The sequence below is a fragment of the Macrobrachium rosenbergii genome, chromosome 19 (assembly GCF_040412425.1).
Source record: "Macrobrachium rosenbergii isolate ZJJX-2024 chromosome 19, ASM4041242v1, whole genome shotgun sequence".
Taxonomy (NCBI): Eukaryota; Metazoa; Arthropoda; class Malacostraca; order Decapoda; family Palaemonidae; genus Macrobrachium; species Macrobrachium rosenbergii.
Genome location: NC_089759.1, coordinates 17,041,657 through 17,060,568, shown reverse-complemented (window position 1 = coordinate 17,060,568; position 18,912 = coordinate 17,041,657). Strand labels below are relative to the sequence as shown.

At 38.0% G+C, this 18,912-nt stretch overlaps 1 protein-coding gene across 1 annotated transcript in view; it reads left to right on the top strand.

The window, feature by feature from the left end:
* The first annotated feature begins 8,917 nt into the window (after window positions 1-8,917).
* The window catches only part of LOC136848410 (MAM and LDL-receptor class A domain-containing protein 1-like), a 72,297-nt gene continuing 62,302 nt past the window's right edge, over window positions 8,918-18,912 (top strand). The window contains exons 1-6 of the mRNA XM_067120708.1: window positions 8,918-9,358; window positions 11,258-11,420; window positions 12,275-12,399; window positions 13,866-14,160; window positions 15,422-15,571; window positions 17,771-17,915. Coding sequence (XP_066976809.1) covers window positions 9,281-9,358; window positions 11,258-11,420; window positions 12,275-12,399; window positions 13,866-14,160; window positions 15,422-15,571; window positions 17,771-17,915 — 956 coding nt within the window. The 5' untranslated portion in view covers window positions 8,918-9,280. The remainder of the gene's footprint in view (window positions 9,359-11,257; window positions 11,421-12,274; window positions 12,400-13,865; window positions 14,161-15,421; window positions 15,572-17,770; window positions 17,916-18,912) is intronic.

Genomic DNA, 18,912 nt, shown 5'->3' with positions numbered 1-18,912 from the left:
ACTGTAGTCCTGATTCCTCGTCCGTCGCTGGTTCGATCCCACGGGACGGTGGACTTATTATCAACTAAAATTCCCTTCGGTAACATATATGAAAATATATTACTTCCGAGGTAGAGTGAATTGATATTAAAGGACGTTTGTAGCTTTCTGATTGTATATGAATCACGGTGATGTGATAAATAGTCATATATATATATATATATATATATATATATATATATATATATATATATATATATATATATATATATATATATATATATATATATATATATATATATATATATATATATATATGTGTGTGTGTGTGTGTGTGTGTGTGTGTGTGTGTGTGTCTATATATATACATTTTTAAATGTAACCAAGCTTGTTCATTTACAGATTGTAGTATATTGTTTCTGTTAGTTTCGGAGCACATTTCATTATCTTGTAATTCCCGAAAACTTTCGTATTATTTAACATTTGAAATAAAATCTCAGAGATGCTCAAAATAAAGAAAAAATGCGGTAGGATAAAACCAGTACACCGTCCAATAAGAGGTCGGGGAATGTATTAGGCTATGCAATAATAATAATAATAATAATAATAATAATAATAATAATAATAATAATATTATTATTATTATTATTATTATTATTATTATTATTATTATTATTATTATTATTATTATTAAATTTTTTTTCTATCACAGTCATCCTATTCGACTGGGTGGTTTTTATAGTGTGGGGTTCCGGGTTGCATCCTGCCTCCTTAGGAGTCCATCACTTTTCTCACTATGTGCGCTGTTTCTAGTAGCACACTTTTCTGCGTGAGTCTTAGAGCTACTTCGGCATCTAGTTTTTCCACATTCCTTTTCAGTGCCTAGTGTTCCTGTGATTATGGGTACAATTTCCAAAGGCAGATTCCATATCCTTCTTATTTCGATTTCAGGTCTTGATACTTTTCAACTTTCTCTCTTTCTTTCTCATCTGCCCTGGTGTCCCATGGTATTGCGACGTCAATGAGTGATACTTTCTTCTTGATTTTGTCAATCAACGTCACGTCTGGTCTGTTGGCACGTATCACCCTATCTGTTCTGATACCATAGTCCCAGAGGATCTTTGCCTGATAATTTTCTTTCACTCCCTCAGGTTGGTGTTCGTACCACTTATTATTATTATTATTATTATTATTATTATTATTATTATTATTATTATTATTATTAAAAATATACACAAATTCAAGTAAGTATCCACGGAACAGAATTGCTAAATGTTTTCATTTGCCTAACATATGGAGGGATTGACGAAAAACCTTAGAAAAATGAGACAACGATAAACCTGAGAGGAAAAATGTAAAACAAGTAAAAAGTGGGCCGAAGTTTCTTCGGCGCAGTCGAGTTTTCTGTACAGCGTATAATCAAGGCCACCGAAAATAGATCTGTCTTTAGGCGGTCTCGGTATAATGCTGTTTGAGCCGCGGCCCATGAAACTTGAATCACGGCCCGGTGGTGGCCTATCCTAATCGTTGCCAGAAGCGCGATTATGGCTAACTTTAACCTTAAATAAAATAAAAACTACTGAGGCTAGAGGGTTACAATTTGGTATGTTTGATGATTGGAGGGTGGACGATCAACGTAGCAATTTGCAGCCCTCTAGCCTCACTAGTTTTTAAGATCAGGGCGGACAGAATAAAGTGCGGACGGACAGACAATAGTTTTCTTTTACAGAAAACTAAAAAAAGAAACATCAGAAAAGAAAAAGAAAAGGCTGAGCTTTAGACGGTTTGCATCACAATTCATCATATTCTTCCGCAGCTGTAATAGGTTATCTTACCTGTTAGCCATTTATTTTAAGCTTATTTACGTTGCATCATTCGCTGTAAGCTACGAATGATTGATGGATGAGAAGATCGGCGTCCTATTAAAGTGGGAAACTGAATGACTGAATATAAGGATATCCACTCTCAAACCTTAGCTTAGTTCAGTGATGTGTGTCATAAACAGCGTCTGAGAATATGTCGGAATTCATATAAAAACAAGTAAAAAATATGCCGAAGTTTTTTCAGCGCAATTGAGTAGTTTTCTGTACAGCGTATAATGCTGTATGAGGCGCGGCCCACGAAACTTTCAGCCTCGGTCCGGTGGTGAGATGTCCTTTATCGTTGCCAGACGCACGATCATGGCTAACTTTAACCTAAATAAAGTAAAAACTACTGAGGCTAGAGGGTTGCGATTTGGTATGTTTGATGATTGGTGGGTGGATGATCACCATACCAATTTGCAGACCTCTAGCCTCAGTAATATTTAAGATCTGAGGGCGGACAGAAAAAGTGCGGACGGACAGACAGTGCCATCTCAATAGTTTTCTTTTACAGAAAACTAAAAATCGGAATTATTGTGCTGAAGTACGTAGTGTAAAAGGCACCCTAAATTCTAGTCACTTTTCAGTACCTGCAAAACAGTTCGAGGGCCGTTGGTTCTCTCTCTCTCTCTCTCTCTCTCTCTCTCTCTCTCTCTCTCTCTCTCTCTCTCTCTCTCTCTCTCATTTCATATGCGAGAAAATTTACCAAATGCTGAACATCGGCATTGCAGTGTTTCAACTTGAAGCATATGCTTGAGATATTGATGTAAACTGTTGTGTTTGCAAATGTCTTATGGTAGTCAGCAAATTAATTACTGTGCATTCACTCTCAGTCTGTGTAAGTATTTCGCTTTTTCTTCTTGAGTAAGCTGGCCTTATGCCAGCACGGGATCTTGCTCTTGAGTAGCCTGTTTATTTCGCTTGATTTCATTATAGTGCTGAGTGGAACATTATAGGATGCAGATAGGCCAGCATTTTATCAAGTTGAAAATCGTTACCATAGTTACTTCTATAATTTTTTAATCTCTGTCACTTTCTTCACTCAGTCATAATTTCTCTTCATTTTACGACTGATTATAAAGATAATCGATTCGCACATGTGTCAGTGCATGTTGTTGTGGCAGGAATTCTTATTATCATATTACCACGCTAAACTATTAATAAATAATTGAAACAGTGAAAAACAGCGCCTTCCAATAGCTGCTTTTACCTCGACCGAAATCTCATCTGCTGCGCTCGTTCCCTCCTTACTCTATGTTGTTGTGTTAACTGCTGTTCTCGCTAGCTTCGAGATATAGGTTACTTATCATTAGGAATATGCGTACAGTTATACACAAACAGAGTGGATACCCTTTGTTTGAGTTCAAGACTGTCTTCAAAGGAAACTGCCGATAAAGTGAAAGCCTCCAAGGTGCAAATCTCCAATTTGAAACTCCGGGGGGAGAGAGAGAGAGACAGACAGACAGACAGAGAGAGAGGCAGAGAGATATTTAATTCACAAGTGAACGAGCAACAAAATTGACGCAAATTTGCAACTTGAAACTCCTGGAAAGTGAGAGAGAGAGAGAGAGAGAGAGAGAGAGAGAGAGAGAGAGAGAGAGAGAGATAGATTTAATTCACAAGTGAACGAACAACAAAATAGACACAAATTTGCAACTTGAAGCTTCGAGAAAGTAAGAGAGAGAGAGAGAGAGAGAGAGAGAGAGAGAGAGAGAGAGAGAGAGAGAGATGTTATTCACAAATGAACGAACAGCAAATTCATAACAGGCTCATTCCCGGACCATTAAACGTCCCATCAAAAATCGAAAGAGGAGGGGCATGGTTACGGCTAGCCCTGGGCAAACAAGCTGAATCTTTGATGGGTATCACCGTCGTCTTTGAGTATAAATGTCAAAGGACACCGCCTCTCTCTCTCTCTCTCTCTCTCTCTCTCTCTCTCTCTCTCTCTCTCTCTCTCTCTCTCTCTCACTTGCGTCTAATGTTTCGTTTCGCCATATCAATGCTTTTAGAGGGTGAATTTGTCTATACTATGAAGCTTGTGTACAGCACAGATTTTCCGGGAAAATGCAGAATAATAATGATGATGATGAACATCATCGTTATTTTCATTATTAGTTTATTAACGAATAAAAGTGATATTTGTAGCACAATCAACGATTGTCAAAATCGCCATCTTATCATCATTGTGCGATAATATTGGTAAAGACAGTAATAGTACAGTGACTCCCTATCATGCTGATAATAATAATAATAATAATAATATAGATTTACGAACATCGTGTTGATGTGAACTTCATAAGACATTAAACTCTCCCGAAGAAGTAACTAAAGAATGAGATTAAGAATACAGCAGAGGATATTTTCATTTTCAAGCGATGTGTTATAATTATCATAACTGTAGTTGTAACTGCTTTTGTCAGCTTGTTGATGTGTGTATTTGTCTCCATTATAACTTCATTCTGCATTTGCATACGGCCCCGGGCTGCAATGAAGTTACTGTCATCATTCGTTTTACTATAAATTATTCCTCTCTCTCTCTCTCTCTCTCTCTCTCTCTCTCTCTCTCTCTCTCTCTCTCTCTCTCTCTCTCTGGATCATCTAACCACCAGTAAGTCACCAAACAGTCTCTCTCTCTCTCTCTCTCTCTCTCTCTCTCTCTCTCTCTCTCTCTCTCTCTCTCTACCACCAGTAAGTCACCAAACAGTCTCTCTCTCTCTCTCTCTCTCTCTCTTTCTCTGGGTCATCTAACTACCAGGAAGTCACCAAGAAATCTCTCTCTCTCTCTCTCTCTCTCTCTCTCTCTCTCTCTCTCTCTCTAAAAAAAAAAAAAAAGGCAAATAATGTGCCAAATTAACACCAGCACACCCTGTTGACACCGAGATCCCATAGGAAACCTAAGGACACTTTGAACTCCTCCTGCTTCGCGACTTGCCGCAGCAGCATCCTATGCCTGCGAGGGCGACCATAAGGATTCCCTCTTCTCCCATTGTTTTCGTAGGAAGACTACACTCACTTCCTCTGTAACCCCGTGGACTGGGATCATAAACATTACTTAATCCCCCCTTTAGCTCACACAACCCAAGCGGAGCGGGCCAGGAGCAGCAGTCGTCTTGAGAGAGAAGGCCCCCCATTATAAACAAGAAATGATTAAATTCGCCTTAGGGGAAATGACCGGGTCCGTGCGTCATTGCGAAAACAATGGCCCGAGTCAGTTGGGTTGATTAACTCGAGAATTAGAGGGTTATTAGAGATTACCTTTTGCTTGGTTTGCCAGCAGCTGGGCGCGATTCCCAAGCGCACTGTGAACAAACAGCTTCGGGCGGAAATTCTCTGGGAATTAGTGTTGTATTGGTTGCAGGAACGGACTGAGAGAGAGAGAGAGAGAGAAAAAAGGGGGGGGGGGTGGACGAAGGAGAGTTATTACTCTCAGTTTTAAGTTCAAGTCATCAAATGCTGCTGAGAGAGAGATTGAAGTTCGGATAATCAAATTCTGCTGAAAAAGAGAGGGAGAGAGAGTCATTACTCTCAGATTTAAATTCGGATAATCAAATTCTTCTGAGAGAGAGAGAGAGAGAGAGAGAGAGAGAGAGAGAGAGAGAGAGAGAGAGAGAGAGAGAGAGAGAGAGAGTTATCACTCTCAGATTAAAGTTCATATCATGAAATTCTGCTAAGAGAGAGAGAGACAGAGTTATTACTCTTAGATTTAAGTTCATATCATCAAATTCTGCTGAGAGAGAGAGAGAGAGAGAGAGAGAGAGAGAGAAACAGTTTCCATCTTAGTATTTCTATCAATACGATCAAATTCTTCTAAAATTGGTAGACGAATTGGAGGTAATCGAATTAGAAAGGGACGAAAAGTCCCATCAAGTGTTCTCCGTACAAGTGATTGAACGAAGAGGTACGAAGTAGCAGCAGTGGGGGGCGCCTTTAGGGTCGAAGGGCGTGACAATGGACACCTGCTCGGTTCAACGTCTTCTCAGTCTTCTTCTTCTTCTTCTTCTTCTTGCTATTACTGCCTCTTGTAAACAAACACTTCCAACTCGAAGCCATTAGAAATAGAGGGAGGCAGGGACTTGAAGGAAGGAGCCGAGATGAGTGATAGAAGAAGGGGAGTAGAGAGAGTTGAGAAGACTTGTACTATTTTTATTATTATTGTCTTTGATATCATTATTAACATCCTACTTATTTCTTTAAGATGCAGTGCTTTACTACCCTGCAACAGTTTACCGTGTCTATTAATAATTTATTTATATTTTTATTTATCTGTTTATTAATTTATTAGTTTATCTTTTTCTCTGTTCTAATAACTGATCTCTTCTTTCTATATTTCCCATGATCTTCTTTAACTTCATTCAAATGAACACCATATTCTTTGAAGTTTTCATTTCAAGTCAATGGCCCATGTGGGCTTTTTCTATGTGAATAGGGGTTTATCTTCTGTATAATAATAATAATAATAATAATAATAATAATAATAATAATAATAATAATAATAATAATAATAATAATAATAGTTGTTTTTAATATTGTCATATCTTTTATTGTGGCTGTAAGTTATTATGGTGATGACAATGTGAGTAACTTGCGTTGATGATAATGTTTATGATGATTATTTTGAGGGCTTAGTGATAATTATAACGAGACAACAGAGATGATTAGCAAGAAAATGCTAATAAAATCTATGTGACACATACTGGATAAGAAAGGAGGGTACGTAATAAAGACATCACGAATATAAATCAAGAACAACAAAGCAAGAACAATAGAAAAACATGTTTGCATAAACAAACACAGAGAAGGAAAATATATGACAATAATTCATGAGCTGATAAGAGCAAAAACACAACAGAAAATTGAAAGCCCATAATAAACAAACTTTTGGGTGGTTGAACAGCCTTGCTTAGCACCGCCTCAAATATATAAACAAGCGCATGCGCGCATCAGCCGAGTAAACATGGCATGTGTCATCGCTGGTGAAACTATATACTTCCCCCCCACCTTTCGCGGCCTTCCTTACCTTACTGCTTCTGTTGTCACCTCATTCGTCTTGAGGACACGTGTCCCCCTGCGCCGCCTTCTGCAGGAGAGACGCGACAGTTAACCCGTTCAGAAATAAAGTCATTCAGCGTATTGCTTAATTCGCTTCTTCGTCTGTTCTCTGTCTTGCGTTTGCTGGTTGCTTCTTTCCTTCCTTGTGACATTTTTTTCTTTTTCTTTTTCTTTTGTAACTTGTTTCTCGGGCTTCCTCGTTATCGGGAGGTCGTCGTAGAATAATTTGATCCTTTATTCTCTCTCTCTCTCTCTCTCTCTCTCTCTCTCTCTCTCTCTCTCTCTCTCTCTCTCTCTCATATATGCTTTTATTATATGGTAATGGCTAGGTAATCTCTCTCTCTCTCTCTCTCTCTCTCTCTCTCTCTCTCTCTCTCTCTCTCTCTCTCTCTCAGTCTGTATCAACTGACTACGAGGAAGTCACCAAGAGCACTCTCTCTCTCTCTCTATCTGTATCAACTGACTACTAGGGAGTCACCAATTTCTCTCTCTCTCTCTCTCTCTCTCTCTCTCTCTCTCTCTCTCTCACTACTCCGCATTAACGACAACAGCTCAGGTAGAGGGTCATTAGCGTTGACGAGTGTTTCCCCGCTCTGTATCATCACAGGTGTATCCCAACTCGAGCGTCTCTTGCTCATGGAGAAAAAAAAAACGAAAAAAAAACCTTCCCTCTGTGGGCCACCCACATTTCGGTGGGCGGCACCAGACGGTGGGCACATGTAGTGCATAATAGATGATGTAGACTCTCCTGTGAAGGAAGAGTTTTTTTTTTTTTATTTGGCCTATTAATGTTAGAGGGTTTCCGTTTTGTCTGAATTATTCGTACGTAGTTATAGGATGGTTAGATATGTTTAGCATATGTGTGTGTGTGTGTGTTTGCATGTGTATGTGAATGCAGGTTTAGTGAGAGCGGTTACATACGTTAACGTTTACAGACATACGCTATACACGCATATATATGCATATATATATTATATATATACTGTATATAATATATATTTATATTATATATTACAGTATATATATAAATACTGTATATATATATATATATATATATATATATATATATATATATATATATATATATATATATATATATATATATATATTATGGTTTCGTTTGGTGGTAATTACTGCATGTGTATCTGCACGTATTTACTCTTTCGCATTTTTTGAATGAATAGGTTATATGTACGACTCCACATAAGTAACTATTCCACACTTCGAAACATTCACAAGTCATCTCTCTCTCTCTCTCTCTCTCTCTCTCTCTCTCTCTCATATATATATATATGTATATATATACACACACACACACACACACACACACACACACATATATATATATATATATATATATATATATATATATATATATATATATATATATATATATATATATATATATAGTCATGTGTGCGTGTCTGCGCCTGTTAACACTGGGATCATGAGTAGCAGTGTCCAGTGTACTGTAGCACTGCAGTTGACTGGAAGGAATATGTTTACAGAATGCAGAATCTCTTGATTATTTGTCTGTCTGATGTCTAGTTAATCTACTGAGATATTCTCCAAGTTAGCTTACCATGGTTTTCATTCCGAAGGATTTTTAATTTTTAATGAAGAACTCCATCAAGATATAAAATGCAAGTCACTCACTTTCCAAAACAATGTGATATCCTAATTCGCATTTCCTTGTATGAATGTTTAAAATATACTATTTATATAAGCTGTCGGCTTATGTAAACGACCTTAGTCATTTTTAGTCACCATCACTGAACTCCGCACAGCCCTCATTGTCTGGCACACGCAGCCCCAAATGACAGTGATCACAATCAACAATGCGCTATTCACAGTACTCTCCGTGAAATTCGCCCTTTTTTCCACCTCTTCCCTAATTGATATGGCGATATCATTTAGTAGAATAAAAGGCCGGAACTCGTTCACTTCCGGTGGACACGCAAATGCGTCCCTCGGTCGCGGGGAAATAGGTCGGCCTAGGCAGCGCCTGCAGGCTCTTCCGAAAGTGCCAGTGTGTCTGTGGCAGCAGGTGACGCTTGTGTGGTGCTCTTCCAGCAAGGAAGGAAAAACTGCAGGAACTGGGGTCATATTGACGGGAATAAGGCTGAGATGAGTCCGGTAAACACTGGGCTGAATGTAGTTGGCAATCGTTGATCATCTTAGTGCCTGTAGCTGAAGAACAAACTGCTGAGGAAAACTGGAAAGAAGTGAAGTGCAGACCTTGCAGTTGTAATGAATTAATTGACTATATACAGCTTCTCTGGCGTTGCGCAGAGCTATTTTTATCTTAGACCATCGTTCGCTGTAATAGTTTACAAACGTCTAATAGAGTGTTTGGGTCGTAACTTGAAAAAAAAAGGGTTCCTCTCGACATGGCAGTCAGCAGCAGGAACAAATATTTGTTTTCGCTGTTTGCTCGTTTTCTCTGGATTTCCTTCGCTGCTTCACAGGTGAGTACAAAAATTAACTCGGAAAGATTTTTTTATGAGGCTACGCTGCTCATTGTAACTGGAGGCTAACTGAAGAAAAGATTTTGTATTTAGATTAGCACGTTCCAGACTTGGCCAATGCAACTTTTCAGGTTAACTGGACTGTGTTACTATAGGTCTGCAAACTAAAGCCTCATCCTGATAGATCAAGCTACGCGTAGTAACCGCAGGCTGGTAAACAAACCCTTTTCAAGAGACTTTGAGATCGTGGTTACACTAAAGATTTTGTTTGTTGTAGTCGTTGGAACCCCAAATTCTTTGAATTAATTCATCCACCCCTGGAAGATATTTCTAATTTTTCTAATATGGAGTCGATGAAGATCTCTTATTGCGCCGTACTGCAATCTGGACAAAACAAGGTCAAGGTCTATTACTTTTTACTTCCAGGATATGGAAATCTCTACTTCCTTTTGAATTCTCTGAATTTTACAACCTACTCATTTTTAGAGGGCTGTTTATCATCAGTGGGAACATAAAACTTATTTTTGACGGCCATTCCCATATCAGTTTCTCTTCCATGAATATGATGAGAAATCTTAAAAGAGTAAAATCAAAATAGAAGTCCAAACCCCCTCTGTCATATCGCTTTTAAGAATAAATTGACGCCACTCTTGGTAATCTCATAACGCATGAAAAATTTTGGCGTGAGTTTCCGATATCCAAACCCTGTTTTAGTTTTCTGTAAAAGAAAACTATTGTGCTGGCTTTGTCTGTCCGTCCGCACTTTATTTTGTCCGCACTTTTTTCTGTCCGTACTTTTCCTGTCCTTCCTCAGATCTTAAAACTACTGAGGCTAGAGGGCTGCAAATTGGTATGTTAATCATCCACCCTCCAATCAACAAACATACCAAATTGCAGCCCTCTAGCCTCAGTATTTTTTTTTTATTTCATATAAGGTTAAAGTTGGCCATAACCGTGCTTCTGGCGATGACATAGGATAGGCCACCACCGGTTAAAGTTGAAGTTTCAAGGGCCGCGGCTCATACAGCATTAAACCGAGACCACCGAAAGATAGATCAATTTTCGGTGGCCTTGATTATACGCTGTAGGGGCTGTAAAGAAAACTCGATTGCGCCGAAGAAACTTCGGCGCATTTTCTACTTGTTTTATTTTCTTCCCTTCTTTTTTCATGCATGATTTCTTCCCTTGGTCCCGTCATGGGCTGGTGCCGTCAGTGCACCTCACGTGGTGAACTGCAGGCATTACTAATGGATATTTGCAGCGTACCTTCGGCTCCTGGCGGCACCCTCTTTTTAGCCTTTCTCTCATCAGTCTTGCTTCCAGCCTCGCTTACTTCTTACTTCTTACTTCTTACTTCTTACTTCTTACTTCGTACTTCTTACTTCAACGGTGGGGTTTCCTCTCAGTCCCGCCTTTAGAGCCTTGTACTGCATTTCCTTTGCTTTATGGATCTCTTAATCTTGCTGTCCAACCACTCCAACTCCCTCTTCCTGCAGTCTTAAGCGAAAAAATCGCATTGAATACCTCCCAAATCTTCCAGTACACCTTCTCAATCATCTCGTATCCTACACCCCGTAGGGGGGTAGTGCCGTCAGTACACCTAATGATTTGCATTGTAGGCTTTACTTGAGTGTCTTTGCAGCGCGCCTCCTAATCCCTAGCTGCAACCCCTTTCGTTCCTCTTACTGTACTTCCTTTCATATTCTCTTTCTTCCATCTTACTCTCCAGCCTCTCCTAACAATTGATTCATAGTGCAACTGCAAGGTTTTCCTCCTGTTGCACTTTTCAAACCTGTTACTGTCAATTTCCGTTTCAGCGCCGAATGACCTCATAGGTCCCAGTACTTGGCCTTTGGCCTAAACTCCACATTCAATTCAATTCAATCTCGTATCCTGCAGGACGCCAATGACTGCGCCTTCGACGTAACAGGAGACACCGTGTCCTCCTGCACCATCATCATGAACACGACCGTCTTCGGCGTCATTCCCTGGAAGATGGGCAAGGCTGACGGGGCGTACTTCATCGGCGGTCCGCCCGTCGATAAATCGGGAACTGCAACGAGTAAGAACCTGTTGATTGTTTTTCTTTCACGTTGCTTCGTTGTTTTCTTTTATCTTTAGTTATGCCATTTACACATTTATGTTGTTTGCGTGTATGAGAATGTTGACTTTTTTTTTTTTGACGTTTCTTCCTTTTGCCTTTTCGTTAGTTATTCCATTTACGCATTTATGTCGCTTGCGCCCCCTCTCTTCTTCTTACGAATACTGGGGATGACTTGAATTCTTGTACCAAGTCCTAAAAGTCTTTGACCCTCTCTGACCTCTGTTCCGCTATAGACGTTACTGCAATTTTTTTTCATTATGATGTTTTTAGCGTTGATTATGACAACTTTCGAGATGAAATTATGTAGAGTTTTATTTATTACCCCCTTCTTCCTCCTAGATCAGTTTTACAAAAAGGTTTTTTGCTTTTTAGATAACGACACTGACAGATTTTTATTAATTTTTATTAATTTTTCATTGCTGTTTTTTTTTGTCGTTGAACATGACAACTTCCGGGATGAAAATTATTTAGAATGTTTTGATTTTTTTCACCTTCTTCTGCCTAGATCAATTTTACAAAAAGTTTTTTTTTCTGATACGACACTGACAGATTTTTTTTATTTTCATTCATTTTTCATTGTTTTTTTTTTTATCGTTGAATATGACAACTTTTGATGTGAAAATTATGTAGAATGTTTTGATTTATTTTCCCTTTTTCTTCCTAGATCAATAATTAATGTAACAATAAGTTTTTAAAATAACGACACTGATATTTTTTTTGCTTTTATTGTTTCATGAAAATCTCTCTCTCTCTCTCTCTCTCTCTCTCTCTCTCTCTCTCTCTCTCTCTCTCTCTCTCTCTCTTTTTCACAGGCGGTTATGGTTTCATTTCGACGACCGACATGTTTTTGGCAACGTCATACCACAAGAAGGCGTGGATGCTGACAGCTTTCGTGACCAATTCGACCGGTCCCACGGGCAAATGCCTGTCCTTCGCTGTAAGTTACTTGGTCACGTCTGAACCTTTGACCTGTATGTACCTCTACAGTAAGCCCTTGTTAACCTGTTGCGAGATTTATTGATATATATATATATATATATATATATATATATATATATATATATATATATAAATATATATATATATATATATATATATATATATATATATATATATTATATACATACATATACATATATTAACTTTATAACTTCCATAATTGTTCTGTGCATTAATACAATTACTAACAGGACCTCATTGAAACTGGATGGTATCTAGCGGGAGATATTTATTCAGGAAAAGTTACAAGCTTTATTGGACAAACAGTCCTCATTGTCAAGTATCCGTATATATATATATATATATATATATATATATATATATATATATATATATATATATATATATATATATATATAATTTACGTGTAAATTTTTTTACGATAACTGAACGATGTGGCATTAGTGACTTCAGGTTACGCGAATGACGCCGGAAAAAGCGAGAAATAATTTAAATGTAGACGTACTAACTTCCAATGGTGGTCGTGTACCTACACTGTAAATCACAATGTTTCAGGAGTTGTATTAATGGATGAAACAACCACAAAGGTTCTCATCATTTATTTGAAGAAAAAAATGTTAATACTAATTACCAATCACAGATTTTTAGAACGTACTTTAGATTTAAGTAGAGGACTAAAAATTTGACTTTATAACAGATCGTTATCGAATTATACTTTGGAAGCATTTTTATGTTCCTGAGACAACAATCCCTGCAACTTTAAGGCTTAGTGACTGGTGTGGAATCCGAATGAGATCCCTGACAAGGTTGATTTAATATATCTTGACAATTTTGCAATATTTGTTACCATTCACGGTGACATGAAGATTGCTTAAAGCCTTAATTGCTACAGTTATAAAGACAGGTGTACGCCAAGCCTTGACTTTAAAAAAAATAAACTCATTATATATATATATATATATATATATATATATATATATATATATATATATATATTATATATATATATATATATATATATATATATATATATATATATATATATATATATATATATATATATATATATATATATATATATATATATATATATATATATATATAACTGTTGGCGAGAATTAATCCCCTGTGAATTTCGTTTCCTTTCACTCAATCGTTCTTTAGCATGGCAAAAAATATAATAAGAAATATTTTAGAACCATTCAGCTAATAGATAATGATTATTAAAATCATCAAGTTTTTTCAAATAACTTTACAATGCAGAATATATTTTGTAATTATACTCAGGCTGGGACCTGCACAGTGAATTGTAAAAAAAAAAAAAAAAAAACCTAGATAATAAGAACTTCGTGAATAAAAGAGCACCACAAAAAATTAATAACTACGTCAACAGAAAAAAATATTAACCAAATGATTTATTACATTCTGCTTTATCCTCCGTAGTACGCCATGGACGGCCTGAGCATGAGCTCTTTCAAAATCGTCCTGGTGACCTACAAGCAGGACCCGGAAGAAGCGTTCGAAAACGGAACGTTCACCGGCCCCGTACAGACTCAGAACACGGTCCTCTGGACCCAGAAGGACCTGACAGGCGGCAAATGGAAGGATGCCAAGCTCACCTTTACGGCCCCTGGCCCCCACAGCGTCGCCTTTGCTGCGGAGCCCAACTTCCAGTACGAGCGGAACAGGGGATACGTTGCTGTGGACAACATCAAGTTTACTGAGGGACCCTGTGGAAGTGAGTGAGCGGGAAGGGTGCAGAGTGCTTCGTGTTCTTGCTGACGTCATCGAGTTCGGGTTTTTAATGCAGTGGGATTAGGAGGGATCCAGTGCTTCTGCTCTTCTTTTGCCTGCTTTCGTCATGAGAGAGAGAGAGAGAGAGAGAGAGAGAGAGAGAGAGAGAGAGAGAGAGAGAGAAATCTTAACGTTTACGTAACTTCCTGTATTAACTGTTTTATGTAATCCGATTTGAGAATGTGTGTGTGTGTGTGTGTGAGAGAGAGAGAGAGAGAGAGAGAGAGAGAGAGAGAGAGAGAGAGAGAGAGAGAGAGGTGATGGGGGAAACCCTTAATGTTTATTTAGCTTCCTGTAATACTGCAACTTTTATTTAATCCGATCTGAGAAAGTGTGTGTGTGTGTGTGTGTGTGTGTGTGTGTGTGAGAGAGAGAGAGAGAGAGAGAGAGAGAGAGAGAGAGAGAGAAAAGAAAGCCTTGGTGGTTCTTTAATTTCCTGTATTAACTGTTTTATTTAATCCGATTTGACTGTGAGAGAGAGAGGGAGAGATACTAGTGTTTATGCAATAATCCAGCGCTTTTACGTAATTTGAATACGAGATAGAGAGAGAGAGAGAGAGAGAGAAGCTGATGTTTACATACCTTCCATTACTGCAATTTTCGTAAATTCATGAATTTATGGGAAAGGAAAAATATTAAGAAGAAATCTTTTTATGTTGATGGAACGTTTTCGCAACATTACAGAATACAGAGATAAACATAAATTATCAGACGTAAACATTGTTGAAGCTGTCTATAGAAAGTGAACATACAAAAATATTAGACGGACTTTTTTTTTTAGACAAGAATATTGGACGTCATTTTTTTAGACAAGAATACTGGACGTACTTTTTTCAAGACAAGAATACTGGACGTAGTATTTTTTAGACAAGAATACTGAACGTACTTTTTTCAAGACAAGAATACTGGACTTACTTTTTTTTTAGACAAGAATTCTGGACGTACTTGGTTTTTTTAGACAAGAATCTGGACGTACTTTTTTAGATAAGAATACTGGACGTACTTGTTTTTTTTTAGACAAGAATACTGGACGTACTTTTTTAGACAAGAATACTGGACGTACTTGTTTTTTTTTTTTAGACAAGAATACTGGACGTACTTTTTTTTTTAGACAAGAATACTGGACGTACTTGTCTTATTTTTTAGATGAATAATGGACGTACTTTTTTTGTTGTTGTTGAAAACCTAAAGCTTTCGTGTTTCAGACGAATGTCTATTCGACTCCAACACCTGTTCCTGGGAAAACGACGAAGGCCAAGACGACTTCAACTGGAGCATCGGCAGGAGCAGCAGGAAACGCGGCACGGGGCCATCGAGGGACCAGGCCTCCTCCCTGGACGTCAGCATCACCACGGGTACGTTCCGTAAAGGCGTCGAATTGGAACTGGAATATGAAATTTAGGCCAAAGGCCAAGCGCTGGGACCTATGAGGTCATTCAGCGGTGAAAGGGAAATTGAGAGTAAAGAAGGTTTGAAAGGTGTAACAGGATGAAAACCTCGAGGTTGCACTGTAAAACAATTGTTAGGAGAGTGTGGGAAGTAAGATGGAAGAAAGGGAATGTGAACGGAGGTACAGTAAAAGGAGTGAAAGAGGTTGCGGCTAGGGGCCGAAGGAACGCTGCAAGGAACCTTAAGCAATAACTACAGTGCGCCGCGTGAGGTGCACCGATGGCACTGCCCTCCTACCGGGTGTACAGCATCGAACCCAACGTAAAGGTATGATTAAGTGGTTCCCAACCTTTTCAAGATGATGAGCGCCCGTGGCGGTTTCTGGGTCATAGTGAAGGCACGAACGTAATTTTCCCCTTAGGGGTTAGTGCCGTCAGTGCACCTCATGCGGTGCACTGTAGGCAAAACTTCGACCCCTAGCTGCAACCCCTTTCGTTTCTTTTACCGTACCTCATTTCATATCCTCTTTCTTCCATCTTACTTTCCATCCTCTCCTAACAATTGATTCATATTGTAACTGCGAGGTTTTCCTCCTGTTACACCTTTCAGACCGTTTACAGTCAATTTCCTTTTCAGCGCTGAATGACCTCATAGGTCCCAGTGCTTGGCCTTAGAATAAAATATTGCGCCTTACATTACGCATGATGTGATATACATGGATCTAGGACAACTTTTTGCCACAAGTGCATCTGCAGGTAATAATAAAATTCTCTCTCTCTCTCTCTCTCTCTCTCTCTCTCTCTCTCTCTCTCTCTCTCTCTCTCTCTCTCTCGCCAGAAATACACAGCATAGACAAGGTCTTTGATCGAAATTAGAAAAATGAACAAAACGTTAAACATAAATAGCTTTGATGTCACTTCATCGCTTACCGCAGAGCCAGTCAATGACTCATTGGATTTCTTATCTGATACCTGATATTCCCATGAGCTGTTATGACCAAAACTATTATTGAACTTGTTTGATAAGGCGATGGAAATGATACATTTAATTTCGGTGGCAAATTATCTGGATAAGTGCCTGGTCTAACCATGGGTATCATGTTGTCCACAAAGTTGTCAAATATGGAAGTAGAGGTATGCAGACGATGTCTTGGGAATTCTAAAAGAGGTCAACACAGGACTTTTTGCTCTCAGCAATAACTTGGCCTTTGCCATAAAATATATATTTAACAAAAACTGTAGTGGGTAGTGCCGTCAGTGCACCTCATGCGGTGCACTGTAGGCATTACTTAAGTTTCTATTTTAGCTTCCCTTCGGCCCCTAGCTGCAACCACTTTCGCTCCTTGTACTGTACCTCCGTTCACATTCTCTTTCTTCCATCTTATTTCCCACTCTCTCCTAACAATTGATTCACAGCGCAACTGCGAGGTTTTCCTCCCGTTACACCTTTCAAACCTTTCACTGTCAGTTTCCGTTTCAGCGCTGAATGACCTCATTGGTCCCAGTGCTTGGCCTTTGCCCTAGATTCTGTATTCTATCCAATTCACATCACTGAATCCAACGAGCGAAAATGTTTGAACGTAATCCCGGGTAACTTTTCTTAAAACCAGTTTATCTGAGGTTTTTAAGAAGTTGTCCCCACAAGGACTGTATGTTTTGTGTAAATTGGATGTATCAGTTTTTATTTCAGTGTGAGCCTGAAGATTTCAATACAAAGATGAAAGTAACAGTTCCAGTCTAGTTTTACACTCACGCAATATATATATATATATATATATATATATATATATATATATATATATATATATATATATATATATATTATATACAGTATGTTTATAATATATATATGAATGAAATTTACACACACATACACACATATATATACTGTATATATATATATATATATATATATATATATATATATATATATATATATATATATATATTTTATATTATATATACAGTGTATATATATATATATATATATATATATATATATATATATATATATATATATATATATATATATATATATATATATATATATATATATATATATATATATATATTCCATTCTCTTGCCATCCGGTAATACCATCATCTTCTTACAGCTGAAACATACTAACTGCATAACTCCCCATTCATTTATTTGTTTCGTTGAAGGTGGCTATGCCTACATCGACAGCAGCTATCCGCGGCGCTCGGGAGACACTGCCAGACTCGTGTCGAACGTGCTGAACTCGACCGCAAGGGCTATGTGCATCAAATTTTGGCTCAACATGCACGGTGGGGGAGTAGGAGACATCAGGTAAGAGGCGGTATGAGGTCCAGTATGAGGTAGATAGAACCATTAGTTTTAATTCCTTTTTTTTTTCAGTTACAATTATACTGAGAAATGAAAAGGGTTATACAGAGAAATGAAAAGGGCTATACTGAGAAATGAAAAGGGTTATACTGAGAAATGAAAATGGTTATATAGAGAAATGAAAAGGGTTAAACTGAGAAATGAAATGGGTTATACTGGGGAATGAAATGGGTTATACAGAGAAATGAAAATGGTTATACATTGAAATGAAAAGGGTTATACTGAGAAATGAAAAGGGTTAGGCTTAATTGAACAAGGCGAGAAATTCAGTGTTAGAATCTGATTATGCAACAGTCCTATTCATAAATAATCATTATACGCTGTTATCCAACTAAAAGCATTTTCCTGAATGTCAGTCTAAATGATTAACTGCACTTCCTCTTTTGCTGCTTCGTATAAACAAGGTTCATTTGTTCAGCTTGATCTCATAATAACTGCAAAATGTTACGGATTTCCAGTTTCAGAAATTTTGCTTAACTTTTATTTCAAGACCGCACTCAGTGTCAGTCTCCCAAGAGACTTCTTGTTAATGAGTCAGCCGTTTCACCAAAAGACAAAAAACAGATAAATTAATATTGCAGTGCAAAGGCTGATAATTTTTCCAATCTTGATGTTAACCATACCAATAATGCATTTTGAACAATTTAGTTTTATTTCATTTTATTGCATTATGTTACAGTTCCTTGTTAGGGGAGTCGGTAGAGTTGTCGCCTAGCACTCTCTAGGCCCGAGTTCGAGTCTCCGGCCGGCTAATGAAGAATAAGAGGGATTTATTTCTGGTGATAGAAATTCATTTCTCGCTATAATGTGGTTCGAATTCCACAATAAGCTCTAGGTCCCGTTGCTAGGTAACTAATTGGTTCTTAGCCACGTAAAATAAGTCTAATCCTTCGGGCCAGCCCTAGGAGAGCTGTTAATCAGCTCAGTGGTCTGGTTAAAC